Raw genomic sequence first — 20,397 nt, forward strand, 5'->3', positions numbered from 1 at the left:
TGAAGGCAATTGGTTGCACTGGATTTTATTTAGGGGTATCAGAGTAAAGGGGGCTGAATACTTTTGCATGCCACACTTTTCAGTTTTTTATTTGTAAAAATTTTTTAAAACCATGTATCATTTTCCTTCCATTTCACAATTATGCGCCACTTTGTGTTGGTCTATCACATAAAAACCCAATAAAATACATTTACGTTTGTGGTTGTAACGTGACAAAATGTGGAAAAGTTCAAGGGGTATGAGTACTTTTGCAAGCCACTGTATTTGAATGGAATGTAATTGCTGATACTAATATAGAGAGTGATCATTTTCCGATTTTGTGCTCTATTCATTTTGTTATGCGTGCACAGGGAGGATACACAATAGAAAGATGGTGTTTTACTAAAGCTGACTGGGGAGAATTTAGAGCATGCTGCACTGAGTCTAATGAGGGAATTACAATGTAGGGTAACTTAGATAGGTGTGCAGCAGCTGTGGCAGCTATAAAAGAAAGAAACCGTGCATTCAGAGTTTTGAGAAATAATTTCAGTCAAGATAATCTGATTGATTACCAAAGAAAGAGAGCTATGGCACAGAAAATAATTAAGTCATCCAAAAATAATGCATGAAGAAAATTCTGCTCCTCTATAGGCAGAGAAATTAAACTTAATGACATTTTGGCAATGGTTAAAAAGATGAGTGGAATAAGGATATCTGTTCAAATTCCATAGCTGGTAAATGGAGAATATCTGGCAATTACAAACAGGCAAAAAGCTGATTTATTGGGTAGGAAGTTTGTAAGTGTACATAATGGAAGCCAGTTAGATGAGATCCATAAACAACAAAAAGATGACATTTAGAGAAACATTCAAAGAAAATAATGATTTAACAAAGAAGAAGGATGGTAATGGTTCATCTCTTGATATGGATATTACATTACATAAGTCTAAAATGGTATTAGAGGGAAGTGGATATACAGCTCCAGGACACGATTAACTATTCTATGCTATGTTCAGTATCTGGTTATGAGTGAGGAGCAGATAAGCAATCACTGTTGGATATTTATAGAGCTTTATTACGGGCATGTATGGACTATGGATGTATGGTATATGGAGCAGCAACAAAGAGCATCTTTGAAAAACTAGACTGAATTCAGTTTAGAGCTCTAAGACTCAGTATTGGTGCAGTTAAAAATACTTTTACGAATGCACTACTGGTGGCAGCTAATGAACTACCATTACATCTAAGACGCACAAAGTTGGCATTGGCTTATTAGGTTAAGTTAAAGGGATCTGGAGAGGAACAACCTGCAACTAAGGTAATAAGTGATTGCTGGGAATACTCACAGCAGCGAAAAGGTAAAGGATTTGAATGGCATATTAGTTCAGTGGCAGAAGAATATGGTATAAATAAATTAGAGTATGGGCCAAATGTTGTTTGGGGTAATGTTCCTCCATGTACATTTCCAGTACCAAATGTGGACCAGAATGGATGAAAATAAATGAGGGTAATATTGGACTCTTGGTTAAAAATTATTTGCAAAATTACCAATAATTTACTTGGAGAATGTAACCTGACCCGCAGATTCCACTGGATACGGTACAGCTACGGTACGGCTGCGTTACGGCCCCGGTACGATTGTGCTCCGTCGTCTTCGACCGGCAACCCCCACCAGTTGCGTTTTGAGTCCGCCACGGCGCAGCTCCGCCGATCAGCTGGAGAAACGAAACCGAGGAATTCCCGCGATAATTACATAATCACACACGAACGCAGTTATATGTATGTGCTATAAACACAACAACACGAAGTGTTCCCGACCGACGGATTAGAAGAAGAGCTTGTATTTGTCTCTTTTTTGAGGTTTTTGTGTTTGTATCAACACGGAGTGTTTTATTTTGAAAATCAACCGGATTTGTTGTTGTTGTTTCGTGTCTGACTTCCTGTCTGCTCTGTGCTAAATTCGGCTGAATTGCTGCGTTGTGTTGCGGCGTCCGCCAGAATAGAAGTCCTGCGTATCTGCTCCGCAGGGCTGCGGACTGCCGGAGCTGGCACGCAGCAGACACGCAGCGCAGCGGACCTGGTGGAAGTTAACACATAGACTAAAGTGCTACGGATCAGCTCCGCCGCCGTGGCGGAGCCGTAACGCAGCCGTATCGTATCCAGTGGAATCTGCCGGTGAGGCTACACACTCCGGTACAGTAGGTGGCGGTATGCACCTTTACACGTTGGTTTGCGATCCGCCATTAAATTAGAGAAGAAGAAGAAGTTGCAGGCGGGAATCTGTGGCGATAGACAACAAAAACAGCACATTTGTCCACTGTGTCCTCTCTTACAATGTCCCGCATTGTGAATGGTATCGTGGCAGTGTGTCCTAACCTGGGTATCGGGAACAATGGAAACCTGCCCTGGCATCCTGTCAGACTCAAGTAAGTCACGTTGAAAGAAGGTTAGTTGACTTTCTTAATGTGGAAACAATAAAACCCTCAGTAAGCTTCATTTAGCTGTTTGGAGCTCGAGGTCAGCATTAGTGTTTACACGATAAAGAGACATTAACGAGACATTGTAGGTCGCGTGGTAGCACTACAAATGTTTTAACGTTGTCAACAATTTAATGTTTTCTCTTTTTTTAGTAATGAATTCAAACACTTCAGAACGATGACAGCGACTCCATCTGTGAAAGGTAAAAGTTCACCTTGTTTGGGGCTTAAGTAAAGTGAACCAGGTCCGTGCATGAAGTATAATAAAAAATGCCAGTTTAGAGGGTATTTGCTGATTTTATTGTCCTGCATTGTGTCAGCATACATATCAATCAATATGGACCGCTCCAAACTGTAGGCAGGTCAAAACCATTTCTACTTCTAGAGGGAAGGGTTGCCTGAGCCACTGGCATGATATCCGCTTACTATGATGTTTAAAAATAGGCTCAAGCACATTTACACAAAGCAGTTGAACTTATAATATATATTACAATATATAAACATTATACACTACTAGTCAAAAGTTTGGACACACCTCTACCTTGTAGATCAATACTGAAGACATCCAGACTATGAAGGAACATATATGGAATTATGCAGTAAACAATGTGTGTGTATATTTGTATATGTGTGTATATATATATTTATATATATATATATTTATATATATACACACACACACACACACACACACACACACACACACATATATATATATATATATATATATATATATATATATATATATATATATATATATATATGTATATATACACACACACATACAATGCAAAACATAAATTTGCTTGTTGTTTATTCTGAACTTTTGTAAACCAACAACTTATTGTAACATTATACAAAATATGAAAAAAAAAAAAAAAAAATAGAATACTGTTATAAAGTGCTGCCTGGTAATAAGTTAAATAAAGTATTTTCACTGTCTCTTTAAGTCCCTCTGCCAGGTTTGCACTGGTGTGTTCATACGGGCTGAGTTGTAGGGAGAGGCTGCTTGATTGCCAAAGTCAGCTGCGTTTGCACTAAGGTCATTTTTTTTTCTTGTGATATTCACACTTGGGTGGTGCCGTTTTAAGTGCCGCGGCACAACACAGAAATTCAGCTGAATTTAGCACAGAGCAGACAGGAAGTCTGACACGAAACAACAACAATACAGCTGGTTGATTTTCAAAATAAAACACTCCGCGTTGATACAAGCACAAAAACCTCAAAAAAGAGACAAATAGGCGCTCTTCTTCTAATCCTTCAGTCGGGAACACTTCGTGTTGTTATGTTTATAACACGTATAACTGTAGTCGTGTGTGATTATGTAATTATCACGGGAATTCCTCGGTTTCGTTTCTCCAGCTGTTCGGCGGAACTGCGCCGTGCCGGACTTGTCTTTCTCCGTTGCAATATTTAACCAGGAAGCCGAAGTGTTCCCAAGCAGGAGACTTAAGCGACAAGGGAGGGTCTTCAAGCTCTGGTTTCGCGCTAGCGTTAGCCATGATGTAAACGGGCTGCACGTGTAGCTGCAGGCAGAAAATAAACACACGCAACTTCTGTTCTGGAAACTCACCCGTGCACAGCCCTGTACCGAACCGAACGTCCTGTACCAAAACAATTCAATACAAATACATGTATTGTTACACCCCAAATAAATAAATAAATGAATGAATATATATACTGCTCAAGATAGTAGAGTCTGTCCTGATTATTTGTAGTCTTCAATCAAGTGTTCAAATGCATGGATAAAAGACTGCTATGCCAATGGGTTACCATCAAACAGAAATCTCTCTTGCAGATAACAGAGACAGGTTTTGCTGTGAGACAATGAGTTCTGCTGTGTCATTTTGTCTTCGAATAACCACATCCAAGTTATCATGAGCAGCATTAACAAGCACATCTAAGTCATCTTTTACAGCATGAGTTATGGTGTGATTATGATTTGCAGTTTCGGTTTTGTGTTTTTCAGTTAGATTCTTGTTTTGCGGTTTATTTTCTGGTGTGTTGGTACCCCTCGGTGGAGGTCTGTGTAGACTTAAAGGGGAACTACTGTTTTTTACAACCTGGACCTTATTTCTAGCATAAAATACGATCATTTACTCACCCAGATAACTTTGGTGTCATTTGGAGTCGTTCGGACGAAATTAGATCCAGTGGAGCGCCGTGTATATCCATATAATGCGAGTGATTGGGGCACTGAAGCGCAGCCTCTATATAACGCAGTATCTGCCGCGAAACTAGTTCATTTCACCAATATTTTGTTATGATACGCTAGTGCTATTCCCCTCTGAGTTGCCTGTTATCAACATCTGGGGTCTGTAGGTTGACCTAGCCGTTTAGCCTAGCCGCAGCCGTTTGTTGTTCTTTGGCCAGCTGTTCCTCTCTCTGCCTCCGCATCCTCCTTTCAACAAGCTCCTCATCCGTGTACTCTGGCTCAAAACGGTAAGGACGTCCATCATAAACAAAGTCATTGTCTGCCACCTCAGAATCGGAAAAATATTCAGCCATGTTGCAAAAAACTAGCAGTAGCAAACTACAGGTAAACAAGCCGGCTGTCGCGGGTGCGCGCGGCTTTCAGAGATGACATCATCCAGGTCAGAGGTTAGTAGGTCAACCTACAGACCCCGGATGTTGATAACGGGCAACCCCGGACTCAGAGGGGAATAGCACTAGCGTATCATAACAAAATATTGGTGAAATGAACTAGTTTCGCGGCAGATAATGCGTTATATAGAGGCTGCGCTTCGGTGCCCCAATCACTCGCATTATATGGAAAAACGCCTCCAAATGACACCAAACTTATCTGGGTGAGTAAATGATCGTATTTTATGCTAGAAATAAGGTCCAGGTTGTAAAAAACGATAGTTCCCCTTTAAGATGGTTAGGTGAAGTGGAGTTTTGGGTATTGCACCTATGTGCACAAATTCCACATTGCTCTCCATTGTTTCTGGTTCATGGTGAGAGTCATAATACTCCTTCATGCCATCACCCGGAGCTTCCTGATCCACCTCATCACTTTGAAGGATTTTTATTTTAGCGGTTGATGCTGCAAGGTCTGCTTCCAACTCCATTTGCTCCATCTTTGATTTCAGTTTTTTTTTCCTCCAGTTGCAAAGTGTGTTTTTCTTTCAATGCAGCAGCTCGAGCCATCACAGCAGCTTGTTCCGCTTTGGCCTTTTTTAACTCTGAGGAGACTGAGGAAGATCTGGAGGTTGATGATCCAGTTGAAGTGGAAGACTTTGATTTGTGTGACACATTTGACATGCTGTCCAGTGGTCCAACTTTTGATTGTGCAATTTCTCTATTCCATGTTTCAACATCTTTTATGAAATAATTCAGGTTAGTTATTCTGGGTTCACACCAGTCATAGTATCATTTTCCTTTTCCTCCTCTGATAAGAGCTCTTGCACAGATTTGTGAGCATTTAAAATTCATCCACAGCTCCTTTAAACGCTTCAAATGTGTCATTGACTTTATCAACATTTCCAACATCAGTCATCAAAGCCTTTATTTTGTTTGTCCTCCTTGTGCATGCTCCCAATCTGCCTCTGCCCGAAGCAATGCACGATTTCAGCATGTCCTCAGACTCGGTTGCGGTCTCAGGTGTGTCAGACATCATTACAAATAACCACACAAATTCCTTTCATTTCCGTTTAGTTCATCCTTAGACATCCTTCCAACGTCCCCGTTTTATTGCAATCCGCAATCCACAACTTTGCCTGCCATAGTGTTCGATTGTTTCTTTGTAGCCCAACGGCACATTCATTCATAAAGTTGATCAGCTGATTTTACTCACAGCCCGCCGGCTGCTTTCTTCATCTGTCGGCGAGTGATTGACTTGATCTGCCGACTCTCCACTTTCCTTCGAGTCTTCAGTGGAGTTTATCAACTTGTTATGGCTACTCTTGGATTCAAAAAATATCAGAGTAGTTCCTGAGGAGGAGGTCTACGACTCGCTAAATAATAAGCACTCCCGGAGATGTTTCAAGTTTCAACAAAAAGGTTTTGAATTTAGATAAACAGAAATATTCTCCGGGTTGACTTCAAACAATGAGCAAATAAAAAACGTAATTTAGTGGTTGATAAACTGTTTCACTCCTCACTCCTTCAACACAAAAAGCAGACAAAGGAAAAAACAGCTGTCCTCTCTCCCTAATCACAGGAGGAGGATGGCCTGACTAGGAGGAGGGACCTGAGCAGCAAAACGATCATAATAAATAATAATTCATGTACAATATATATCCTGAATAGTCCTCCTTATCATTAGCATTATTTTATACCATTACCATATACCATTTTCCAAATAATTAATACAAAGAATCAATAGGCTCCAACAATATGTGTATATATGTATATATATATGTGTGTGTGTGTGTGTGTGTGTGTGTTAGGGCTGTCAAAATTGCTCCAAAATGACTTTCGAATATTTGATCTAAAAAAACCACATGAGTTCGAACCATTCGAATATCTAGATTTGCGCATTATGTCAATAACAGGAGGACAAACTAATACAACGAGACATAACTACTTGTATAGGTATTTGTTTTTTAGTTTTAACAAGTCTTTGAAAACATACCTGCACATTACAAAATAAGTAAATGAACTAATGGCCTATACCGTAAAACTTTTAGGACCGTAGACCTCTCTCTCGCTCGCCCCCCTCTCTCTCTATGCGCAAACTCCCCTCATGTTGCTAGTGGTGGAATGGTAAGCTAACTGTAGCTTACACAGCTAGCATACCAAAGTATTTCCAAATGGGGCTTTTTAGGTTGCTTGGAGTCCAAACCACTCTCTCTGCTGCTGAGTTGGGCTCTGAACTTTCTGCCGATTAGTTTTTCTCTCTGCCATCTGCATCTGCCACGGCTTTTGTCGCGTCTCACTTTCAGCAGTGAGTGACGCTGTACAAGTGACCTGTCCCTGACCCGTCATGCAGTGCACCCACTCGCAAAGCAGCCGTCGATGTGTTTTTTTTTTCCACAGTCGAATATCCGTTTTTTTAAATATTCGAATATATATTTCAATTTAGAATATTCGGTGTGTGTGTGTGTGTGTGTGTGTGTGTGTGTGTGTGTGGCGGTAGAATCGTGTCATAATGCGTGCGCACCTATCAACTGAACGTGTCACACGTGCGTGCTTTGACGCCTGTGCAGCGAGCAGCGCCTGACGTGTAATGTAGTTTCCTCATTGACTTATAATGGTCCCCCGTTCACGCGCACATTCACGCGTGATGACTGCTGCACGCCGGTAGTCACACGACGCGCAGTGACTACGCGTAACATTCATGCGTTTTTTGCGAACGCTTGCATGAAGATAATTGAACATTTTTGTCACACGCTCACATGTAGGCGGAAATGACAAAGCTGCGTACGTATGAAGCAGCGTGCGCACGTCTGTCTGTCACTGTTTGACAAATGTTGTTACGCGTTCACACACACGTGCGGTCGCAGTTTCTGATGTGCGACCGGAAGTTGATCTGCACCGTGCGCAACACTCCGCGTACTTTGACGCCTCGCGTAGTTGTTGTGTGTTCCACTTTCATCCAGTAGATGGAGCAATCGATCCAATACGAGATACAGACATACAGGCTTCTGGACACGCACTTTTATTAATGATTAAGGATTTGATTTGAAGTTATTTTATAATGCAGTTATAAGAGAGCTAGAATGGATGAACACGGCATCTTTATTGTTAAGAAAATGAAACTTTGATAACTAATTCAGGCCATTTAAGGAACATAACAGCATTGGCCGCGTTTCCCAGATTCGATCGTTCTTAAGGACTTAAGAAGGCTCTTAAGAAGGGTTCGGCTAAGAAGGAGCGCTAAGATACGGGTGTTTCCCAGATGCGTTCTTAACTGCCTTCTTAGGAGAACCTTAAGATCAGAAGCTTCTTAACCCCTTCAGACCTGCATTTTTTCTGCTGGGCAAAAAATTTTTTAAAACTGGTTCTGACTCCTCTCCAACATAAAAAGTGAAAAAAAAACATTTTTGCTAACTCATGTTTTTAATAGTATTTTTTCATGTCCATTCCAATGGACGTCAGGACAAGATGGGCATAAAATGACATAAAAACTTAAGAAAAATAAGGCTGAGTTTTTCCACATAGTATTCAATCAGGTATGACCTAAACATCTGGAACTGGATGTTTTTGAGTCTGTGTACAGTTCTGAACATGCACATGAACTTGATAGGTGTATCACAGCGTGGGTAGGTAACAGCAGTGAGGTCATCAACAGGAAAACACAGAGCCTGCAAGAAGAGAGGGAAATGCCATGAGGCAATCTGAACATGCACATGGACACAATAGATGTATGATTGTAGATAAGATTACCTGAAAAAACTATCCTTCATGGAACTGTCATGGAGCTTCCAACACATAGCTGTACTTTTTATAGTAGGCTTATGAACTGATAACATGTTTACTTGGAATGGAACTGGAATGATGAGGGATGAACTTGAACTTCAGAAAACATCAGCTTGTGGATGTTTTCATGTAATCTCATTTTCGATGAGCAGCCTTGAAGCAGTTTCGGTGTGGCACAAAGCACAGGTGGATCTTGCACTTGTCACAAAAGACGTGTGTCTTTCCTGTACAGTATGGCATCTTGCATCTGGTAGCGTCTTTCTTCTCATCATAATTTGGCATGTTGTCAACCATGTCATACTGCACTTCAGGTAGAGGCCTTACATCCTGGACTGGTCTGTGAGCTGGTCTTTGGGGGACACGCTGTGGTTCTGGAGACATACTGGGTCTTCCACGTTTTGCTGCCACTGTTTTATGGACTCTCACCAGACACTGGGCCACATTCATCTTGAAATGGAGGAGATCCTGGATGTCTTTGGTCTGGATATTGGCCCTCTTGGCATCCAGCCTGTACTCCAACCAACTGTTGACCACAGCCATGTCAAAAGCATGTGTGATCATTCTCAGGGTCCACTTTTTTGACCGAATTTCTGTACGGTACAGACTGACAAGTTGATCAAGCAGGTCAACGCCGCCCATTGCTTCATTGTACAGCTTAACCACCTCTGGACGCGACACCATCACAAATTGGGCCTTCTTTTGTCCCACCGCTGCACATCATTCATTCTGCCAACACCAACGAAGTTGGAGGCCATGACAACTGGTCTGTTGTCATGCCATTTGACCATTGCCACCTTACCATCACGGCTTACAACTTCATCACAGCTTCCTCGTGGCTTTTTGGCCATCTCTTTGTCAGACTGTAGAGGAGGCCTGGCAAAGCGAGAGACCCTTGCTGTCCCAGCGGCATGAATTTTCCTCTCAGTCAGCAGCTCCAGAATTTTGTACGTTGTGAAATAATTGTCAAAGTACAACTTGTGGTTGGCCTCTGTGATTCGCTGGCTAAGATGGTACACCACTCCAGCTCCAAGTCCCAGCTGCTTCCTGTGCTGTTGTGATAGCTCCATTGTAGTGCCTTGGTGCAGCAGGAAGTCATAGGCCATGCCACTTTTCCCACACAGGAAGTAAATTTTCACCCCCCATGGGTGTGGCTTGCCTTTGATATATTGCTTGACGGACAGAGTTCCGCGAAATGGCACCATTTGTTCATCCACGCAAAGGTTCTCCTCTAGTGGAAGCTCCAAGCATCTACTGCGTATGGCATCATAGAGAGGACGCACCTTGAAAAACACATCATTGTTCTCAGCCGGCTTCTCCAAATTGTTCACCAAATGCAAATGTGACCGGAGCTGGAAGAATCTGTCACGGGGCATGGTGTTTTGAAAAATACCAATGTCCATCCCAGCTTCCCAGTACATGGAGACTCTTGGCATCTTCATCACTCCCATAGCAAGGTGGAGACCGATTAGGGTTCTGATCTCTCCTGGACTTGTCGGTTTGAATCTTAGTGTACCACTTTGCATGGCATAAACATTTGTGTTGTCGGCCATCAAATTAAAGATCTCATCTGGTATATACTGTTTGAAGTATTCATAGGGTCTCATGGGATATTTTTCATCAATTGGAGGATTCTCAAAGGAAGTGTCCATGATTGTAGTGAACGGCCTGTGACGCCACTTGATTACTTCCTTCCTGGTTACTGTCATCTCCTCCTGTCCTCCTCTGTCCTGCTCCTGTCCTGCTCTGTCACTACACTGTTTGTCTCCTCTATCTCAATCTCATCTGCCATATCAAGTTCTTCTGGCATGCAAGTAACCTCTCCACTGTCCCTCTCTGAATCTAATAACAAAACAATCACATTTTAACTGATTTTATGTATTCTCACTCTTGAACTCTTATGAATTCCATTTAGATCTTAGATATAAGACATTAAATTGATGAAAACCACATACTAAGAATCAAAAACACTCTTAATTTCTAAACTTACCGTCTATCTCACTATCCTCACCATCCTCCTCATTTTCTGAATTCAAGGAGTCAAGTTCGGATAACTCTCCATCTACGAGACGTTCAAGGAAGTCTTCGACTTTATACTCTACAAGAACATTATGTACAAAAATATATATATTTAAAATGTTATACTCATGAATACATAAACTGTGACACCATACTTTACCTACGGAAAGCTTACAGGTATTTTGTTTCTTTATAAACTGACACTAATGGTGCGTTCACACCAAACGCGAATTAAAATTATTATTATAATTATTATTATAAAATCATTCACCAGTAGTGTGCTCACCATGTTTAGTTACATGAGTCAATGGGAGCTGAGCTCCACACACACACACACACACACACACACACACAAACTCTAATATAAGAATGACATTCACACCGACGTCATGACGTTAACGTCGCTATCTGTCCGGACATTCATGAACAACACTAGCATTATAACAGCTCTAGTTAGCACTAGCATTAGCAATTAGCAATAGCCGTCGTTCCCGGCATGTTTTAAAGTTCGTCTTCATGTGTGTTTCTTGTCAGAGGAGGAGGTATGTTTGAGGGCGAGGAGGAAAGAGTCCGAGCAGGGAAGAAGTGGAAGTATTCTGCGGTCCGGTCTGCGGTCCGGTCCTTCCTCGACCGGACTCTTTCCTCCTCTCCCTCAAAGAGAGGGGGGGTGGCTCACTTGAGCAGAGTGACAGTGACATAGAAAGTTGGTTCCTAAGTGAAGGCACACACACACTCAGCAGCAGCATAAGAAAGTGTGTGATCATGTCTTCCTGTACAATTTATTTGCGCGACTCGCGTAAAAATAGTTGAGCCTAATACAAGTGACCACAAGGCAATGGCGAAAAAATGCTTCACATGCAAAGGTGACAGATTCAGCGCCGGACAGCGCCGATGCAACAATACATCCAAAATGCGAGGTCACGTGATCTTTGTCCCCCTGGGAGACTGGGTCTTGGTCTAGATATTCTACCTGCACTCTTTTTATTGATCACAAAACGATCCATTGCAATGGACTGTAGGCTAGCTAGCCTTAGCCTAACGCGGGAAAATAAACAAAAGACTTCCCCCCGGTCCATTGCAATGGACATCAGACTTTGAAAAAATCCTATGAATTAATGATATGATATATGTTCAAAATAACTTCAAATATTATCACTTGTAACAGTTAAAATTATACTGAGAGCAAATTTGTTTGGCCAGCATGAACATAAATTTATATTTTTTATTGAAAATGGGCACTTACTCTTCCCTCTCTTGAGTCGCTCCGCCATACTTGTCTTGTCTGATGTCTGTCACTCTCTCAGAGCTTACTCAAAGTCATGAAATCATTGGGATTGGATAATCAGGATCCAATCAGTAACCACCATTGCTGACATCGTTCAATTACAGAGTATTTATTGGTTTAGAGACAGAAATATGACATGTCCATTCCAATGGACGCTGGGTCTGAAGGGGTTAAGAAGCTCTTAGTGGGAGCTGTCCACCGCGCTGCTGCTGTGCTGAATCAATCGATGCCAGGCAGATCGATCACCCGTGTGTGTGTGTGTGTGTGTGTGTGTGTGTGTGTGTGTGTGTGTGTGTGTGTGTGTGTGTGTGTGTGTGTGTGTGTGTGTGTGTGTGTGTGTGTGTGTGTGTGTGTGTGTGTGTGTGTGTGTGTGTGTGTGTGTGTGTGTGTGTGTCTCACGTGAAAGAGTCTCCCATAGAACAAGCATCTACAGCAACACTCTGTGCTGCTGGGATGGCAAGACAGTGTGACAGCGGACAGCCTGCTTGAGATGGCGTACCGATGTGATGTGTGTGGCAACAGAACAGCCCCGTGGAGCACAGCAAAGGCACTTACTACACCCCAGCCCCTTGTTACCTAAATATGCCAAATAATAGCCAATATACACATCCTCTCATTTGCCTGAGTCACTTGACATGGTCTACAATAGGGTAACTTTATTCCTTCCTTCTGTGTGTCCTTTGGTCTAACATGCTGTTGCTGAACTGACGACTAGTGGTGCTCAGTTTGGCAGTAGGCGCTTTAAGCACTAACTAATGAATTAATTCAATTCACCTTGCTGTCCTACAGGCAAGCAGAATGTGGTGATCATGGGCAGGAAGACGTGGTTTTCCATCCCAGACAAGAACAGACCTCTGAACAACAGGATCAACATCGTCCTCAGCAGGGAATGCAAGTATGTGTCTGTGAATACTGCTACACAACATTTCAAATTAAATGTTCTACTGTAGATACATGGCTGAAAAGTGACACATTCACATATATTTGTGAACTGGGTAAGCTTTGGATGAAAACAAACATCTCCACTGTGCTTCCCAACTACAGTCATGAAGCCGAACAGGAAAGGCCAACACATGCAGACAACGTTAAAAATAAAGCTCATTCATTTTTATTTTGAGTGAGAAAGAGGTGGATTTGAATCAACAGAGCACATCTTCCTCACACACCCTCCTCTCCCCCTTTAATTAAATCTCTCCTACCATTCTATTGTTTTTTGGACTTGTCATCAGTTTGTCACTGCCTTTCTTACTGAAGCTTCAGTCAACCGAAAATTGTACAAAAGACGGGATAATAAAGCTTACAAGAACAGTAGTGTGAATGCTTACCAAAATTGTCTGCATGGATAGATTATGATGATTATTATTAGAATATGTTCTTAAGTAATTTGGGTGAACTGACCCTTTAAGTCAATAAGTAACATAATGGCCAGTTAGTAGGTTGTTTCATTGCCCAAACCTTGATGTAAAGCTTTAATGTGCTTAAGTTAAATGTTGCTTAGCATCAAGTTTTGCACAGTTACAGTGAACTGACATCAGTGCCAATTCCTCCTCCAGAGTGCCCCCTGCAGGAGCACACCACCTGGCGGCAGACTTCAGCTCAGCTCTTAGTCTGGTCGACACAGAGCTGGCAGATCAGGCTGATCAGATCTGGGTTATAGGGGGCAGCTCTCTGTATAAGGTACTGCACAGTCAGGGTGCTCACTGTGAATAAGTTTCAGAAAGTTTTGTTGGCTAATTTGATGTAATGTTCACAGATGCTCTAATTGTGCAGTTTTGAATTTTTGTCATTATTTTGAAGTCTTGGTGGAAAACCCTTTTCAAATAACCATTGAAGATAATAAATTAGAATATTGTGGAAAAGTGAATTTATTTCAATAATTCAATTTAAAAAGTGAAACTCATATAGATTCATTACACACAAAGTGAAATATTTCAGCCTTTATTTGTTTTAATTTTGATTATTATGGCGTACAGCTCATGAAAACCCAAAATTCAGTATCCCAGAAAATTTGAATATTGTGAAAAAGTTCAATATTGTAGACTCAAGGTGTCACACTCTAATCAGCTAGTTAACCCAAAGCACCTGCAAAGGTTTCCTGAGCCTTTAAATGGTCTCTGTCTGATTCAGTAGGCTTCACAATCATGGGGAAGACTGCTGACTTGACAGTTGTGTAGAAGACAGTCATTGACACCCTCCACAAGGAGGGTAATCCTCAAAAGGTCATTGCTAAAGAAGCTGGCTGTTCAGAGTGCTGTATCCAAGCATATTCATAGAAAGTTGAGTGGAAGAAAAAAGTGTTGTAGGAAAAGGTGCACAAGCAACAGGGATAACTGCAGCCTCGAGAGGATTGTGAAGCAAAGGCCATTCAAAAATTTGGGGGAGCTTCACAAAGGAGTTGACTGAGGCAGGAGTCAGTGCATCAAGTCAAAAGGGCCTTTTTTGGGGGGCAAGTTTTTCCTCACTCGAATCAAGGGTCGAAGGACAGAGGGTGTCGTCTCTGTACAGATTGTAAAGCCCTCTGAGGCAAACTGATTTGTGAATTTGGGCTATACAAATAAAATTTGATTTGATTTGATCAAGAGCCACCACGCACAGACGTATCCAGGACATTGGCTACAACTGTCGCATTCCTCGTGTCGAGCCACTCCTGAACCAGAGACAATGTCAGAAGCGTCTTACCTGGGCTAAGGAGAAAAAGAACTGGTCTGTCGCTCAGTGGTCCAAAGTCCTCTTTTCAGATGAAAGTAAATTTTGGATTTCATTTGGACATCAAGGTCCCAGAGTCTGGAGGAAGAGTGGAGAGGCACAGAATCCAGGTTGCTTGAAGTCCAGTGTGAAGTTTCCACAGTCAGTGATGATTTGGGGAGCCATGTCATCTTCTGGTGTTGGTCCACTGTGTTTTATCAAGTCCAAAGTCAACGCAGCCGTCTACCAGGAAAGGAGCACTTCATGCTTCCTTCTGCTGACAAGCTGATTTCATTTTCCAGCAGGACTTGGCACCTTCCCACACTGCCAAAAGTACCAATACCTGGTTTAATGACCATGAGATTACTGTGCTTGATTGGCCAGCAAACTCGCCTGACCTGAACTCCATAGAAAATGTATGGGGTATTGTCAAGAGGAAGATGAGACACGAGACCCAGCAATGCAGACGAGCTGAAGGCCGCTATTGAAGCAACCTGGGCTTCCATAACACCTCAGCAGTGCCACAGGCTGATCGACTCCATGCAACGCCGCATTGATGCAGTAATTATTGCAAAAGGAGCCCCAACCAAGTACTGAGTGCATATACAAGAACTTACTTTTCAGAAGGCCGACATTTCTGTCTTAAAAAATCTTTTTTTACTGGTCTTATGTAATATTCAAATTTTCTGAGACACTGAATTTTGGGTTTTCATGAGCTGTAAGCCATAATCATCAAGATTAAAACAAATAAAGGCTGTAATATTTCACTTTGTGTGAAATTAATCACAATATATATACAAGTTTCACTTTTTAAATTGAATTACTGAAATAAATTAACTTTTCCACAGTCTTCTAATTTATGGTGATGCACCTGTAGATTATCTGACTACAAATTAACAATGAAGTAATGTTTTAAATTGATACTGGTTGCAGCTATTGATTATGCTCATGGTGAACAACTTCAGCATGAGCTAAAATTACACACACTTTTGCAGACACACAGATGTCATCTTTCTCTAATTATGCTTTGGTTTTTCTGGGCCACCCAGGAGTTGATGGAGAGCACGAGGACCAGTAGACTGTTCGTCACACAAATCCTGAAGCAGTTTGAGTGTGACACGTTCCTTCCTGAGATCAGTCCAGACAAATATTGCCTGCTGCCAGCGTAAGATCAGCACACATGTTTAGAGCACTTTTGTGGGAAATTTAGGTTTATTACAACTTGAGTCTTTATTTATTGGTTTTGGCATCAGATGGGCCAATTACAGTGTTTCCCACAGAAACAGACTTTAATTGTGGTGGTGGCTGTCCAGCTGGGGTGCCATAGAGCATGCGCACTCAAGACTTCCGCCGACCAAGTCGGCTAACTTCCAGTTTAGCACCGAGCTAACTTGGATGGGTGATAAAATGTAATCGGGCGGCTCTTCTAGACTCTCCAAATTTTATTGGACCAAATTGCCCAAATTCTGACAGTAAAATGAGTCATTTCGTGGGGGTTGTGAGGCTTTTATTACCATTTTACAGACGCATCTTTCAATTTTAGCTTATGACGATGTAATTACACAGCTTGGCCACGACAAAAACTGGCTTCAAGGCCTGGGGCTCTTTGTCGGGGCTTGATCTCGACAGTGAGGCCAGCCGTCTTCCTTGCAGAGGAAGTTACGGTCAAGCCAACCACATTAAGTAGTCCTCCTCCTCTTGTTAGTTTGTTTTATCGGCGGACCAAAAACCACACCGCTGTCAACTGTATCTGAGTATATAACATCATGCTATTCACTGACGGGTGCGCTGTCTTGAGTGAGTGAGATGCGCGGCTCCAAAAATAGAAAATCAATATGTGGCAGCCAATGTTGATATTGTGGCGGACCACCACAAATAAATTAATGTATTGGAAACACTGAAGAAACTCTCAGTCAGGCAGGTTTGAAACAAACCATCAATTTAAAAGGGGTATCCAAACAAGTTTCTTTTGAGGTTAAATTTAAAGTGAATACATTGATGTTGATGCAGGAAGTGATTCTGTAAACTGTAATGGATGTTGGGTCATAATTCCTCTGTTTTTGTCAGCCAAATAAGTTTAACTAACCTGAGGAAAATGAGACCCAAGTTGTAATAAACTTGAATTGTCTTTTTAAATTACTCCAGTTGATATGCACCATAACTGAAGTGAGATTTGCGAAACTATGTATTTATGTCTGTCTGTCTCTGTCAAAAGTTTACTTGTAAAGAACATGTATATCATGGCAGTCTTGAGTTTCAATGATTCCTACAACTCTTTTCTTTGATGGAATGAGTGGAACACATACTACATTGTCGGAAAAAACATTAATGAAGTTTGGTTCAAAAAATTAATTTATTAAAGGTCTCCTGAAAATGTGACCATTTTGTGGGAACATAACGTTGCTAAACCTAGACCTGACCAATTGAAGCAACCCCAGATCATAACACTGCCCCCACAGGCTTGTACCGTAGGAACACTAGGCATGATGGATGCATCACTTCATCCACCTCTCTTCTTACCCTGATGCGCCAATCACTCTGGAACAGATTAAATCTCGACTCATCATAGCACATGACCTTTTTCCATTGCTCCAGAGTCCAATCTTTGTGCTCTCACATATTGACACCTTTCTTTCCGAATCGCTTCATTGATAAGTGGTTTTCTTAAGGCTACACGGATGTTTAGTCCAAATCCCTTGAGTCCTCTTCGCATTGTGCTCTTACTTTTACTTTTACTACTATTAAACATAGCCGTGAGTTCTACTGGTGATTTTTTTTTTTTTTTTATGATTTGATTTCACCAAACTTTTAAGTGATCTCCAATCACGATCATTCAAGATTTTTTCAGACCACATTTCTTCCTTGAAGATCCTGGTTCACCGCTATCCTTCCAGGTTTTAATAATGTGTTGGACAGTTCTTAGCCAAATTGTAGTAGTTTCAGCAATCTCCTTAGTTGTTTTCTTTGTTTCAGAAGGATCAAATTATTGGCCTGCATCAAGCAGAGTATCATTTTATCCAGGACCACAGGATATGTCTTCCGACGTGGTTGTTTAACAAATGAACAGCTACTCACTGCATCAGTTAGGGTTAAATAACTTGAAACAAAAAAAATATGAAACATAATCACTGCAGCGATTATCCAATGGGGGCCTCTTACCTCTTTGCTTAGTTAAATCCAGGTGGTGACTTTTTTTTTTGCAGTATACATGTTCTTTACAAGTGTATGTAAACTTTTGACCATGACTGTATATGTGCGGCGTACCAGGTGGAACATGGATTAAGGCTTGTTTCTCCAACAGGTTTCCAGGAGTGCCACAGGAGCTGCAGGAGGAGAATGGTATCCAGTACAAATTTGAAGTATATGAAAGCATCAAGCATTGATGAGGAAATACTGTGATTTTGTAAATGGGCACCAGAATGATGAAAATACTGTTGATCTGTACAATTCTAGGATGTCATACCGAGTTGTATTTTATTTTTTCTAATTATTATTTTTTTTTTCCCTCAGAGTTGAACTGACACTGATTTCGGTCACAAAGATTCCTACTGCGGAGTTATTTACAGGTCGGAAACCTCTGTATTTGTGAAAATAGGATTTATTGTTCACATGATCATAAGTATATATATAAAGTATAAACTTTGGCATTTTACAGAAAGGCCAGCTGAATAGATTAGTCTCTGTTTGAAAACTGCAGTGGTTCCTTTCTGATGTGAACACAAAAAAAGCTACGATTTTTCTTCTGATCGTGATCAGATCGTTATTCTCATCATGTTTCCCACTTGAAGCTTTGTTCCAGTCCATCTGCCAGTTATTTCTAATTGACAAACACTGTTCCAATTGATGCAGTTAAATAAAACTTTAATAGAGCTTGGTGTCAGACATTAATATTTTGGATTCCCTGTGATCTCAAGTAATGGTAATGGATATTTCTTTTCAAAATCAATACAGTAGTACCAGTGATATCACCTTTTTTATTTCACGCCTATTTCCAGCCTTTTGTGGCTCCAGATGGAGGTGTATTTGATCTTGTAAATTGCCTCCAGTGATGTCAATCAGTTCCTGAATTGCGTTGTGGGTAATGCAGGTTTTGAAAAGGAAGAATGCGTGAAATAATAAAAGTGATATCTCTGGTTCTGCTGTATTGATTTTGATAATTTGTTTTTAAACTGTCAACTGGTAGACTGTTTTTCACAGACTGCTTCTGCTATCCACCCACTAATCTCCTTATGCAACTAAATAAAGCAGAATGTAGCTTAAAATAGAGGAAATAAGTAGCAATATGACATGATTAATAGAGCAAGTTTTACATTTGAACATCATAAACAGCCTTCACTGTTTGAAAGCACATATAGATGTGTTGGAACAGCATGTTGCACACATCAGTGTTTGTGGCAAACTGGGGCCTTCACTCCAGAGCTGAGTGTGATGTGAATAGACCTATAATGTAGGTCTGGGGCATAAATGAAATATGATATTTAGGACAATGTTTTAATTTGTGTATAATCGCCCAAAACTAAGAATAGCTGTGTTGTTGTTTGAGCCATTTGTGTTTACAGAGAGAGCAATGTCCTTTTCCACTAAGTCCACCATTTTTCTACAGTAGCCCAGAAAGGACAATCCAAACGCTGGCCCTAGGGAGGACATTTCGTGTTCTTGATGGCAACCATAGGAAATGGAGAGACGAGGGGTGTTTAGTTTATTGCAATCTGCGACCATACCGCTAGATGCCACCAATCCTGCACACTGGACCTTTAAAACCCCATTGTCTATTGAAACAGCAAACAGGAAATCACTACTTGTAATAGATGAATGAGTATGAGGTAAAGAATAATACACCAGAAGAGTAAATTTGAGCATCTTACTCACTCTTATAGGACAGACAGTCATCAGTTTTTAGGGTTAGGGTTTTCACACCATGTAGAAGGACATCTGGTTGGATATGCCCTTTAAAAGACTATTGCTATATGTCTAGATTCAACTTCTCAATTTGGTAAAAATGTATTGCGCAATCTCCACCAAAAGAAAATCTGTCCACAGCCTTGAACTTTCTGGTAACGTTGGCGGCACTATTGTCGGTCCACACACCAACAGGCTGAATTTGAGTGTTACCTGCACAAATACTTTACCAAAGACCAATGTCTGCGCTGTGGCTGCTCACAATAGGATGTGCTATCATTGGCTGTGCGCTTCCTGCTTCTCAGCTGTCATAGGTTGCCTTATCTGATGTGTATTAGTCTTCACTCCATCCTCTTATCAGTCACACCTCTGCATGGATGTCTGCTCAGCCTGTACATTGACCAAGACCTATCAACTGGAGTGGACCTGCACTTTGAACAGCTTTAAAGAATGAGACACATTCAGGTCAGTTTGTGCCAACATTAACTTGTTGTGTATAAATTAGGACTTGTTTCTACACTACAAGTTATAATTGTGCTTTTAAAAATAATTTGTTACAGTTTGTAGCTGCAGTATGTGAGCATACATTTTTGCCAATATTCCCTACATTCTTAAGACATGTTATTTGATAATGACAGTCAAGTGGGGACAATACAAATCATTCAAAACTATGATGTGTTATTTGTTACAGTT

General features: G+C 41.1%; 1 protein-coding gene across 2 annotated transcripts; it reads left to right on the forward strand.

The window, feature by feature from the left end:
* The first annotated feature begins 1,954 nt into the window (after window positions 1-1,954).
* On the forward strand, window positions 1,955-18,675 carry dhfr (dihydrofolate reductase). 2 transcript variants are annotated; one of them, XM_084360471.1, is made up of 7 exons: window positions 1,955-2,405; window positions 2,610-2,659; window positions 12,910-13,015; window positions 13,674-13,797; window positions 15,855-15,970; window positions 18,107-18,144; window positions 18,316-18,675. In XM_084360471.1, the coding sequence occupies exons 1-7, from the start codon at window positions 2,314-2,316 to the stop codon at window positions 18,324-18,326; spliced, it is 537 nt and encodes a 178-aa protein (XP_084216597.1). In that variant the 5' UTR covers window positions 1,955-2,313; the 3' UTR covers window positions 18,327-18,675. The 2 variants fall into 2 exon arrangements, with proteins under 2 accessions (XP_084216597.1, XP_084216596.1); XM_084360470.1 differs by having other exon boundaries at window positions 1,958-2,405; window positions 18,107-18,675.
* The last annotated feature ends 1,722 nt before the right edge of the window (window positions 18,676-20,397 follow it).

Source organism: Pagrus pagrus, assembly GCF_965226575.1.
Source record: "Pagrus pagrus genome assembly, chromosome: 8".
NCBI lineage: Eukaryota > Metazoa > Chordata > Actinopteri > Spariformes > Sparidae > Pagrus > Pagrus pagrus.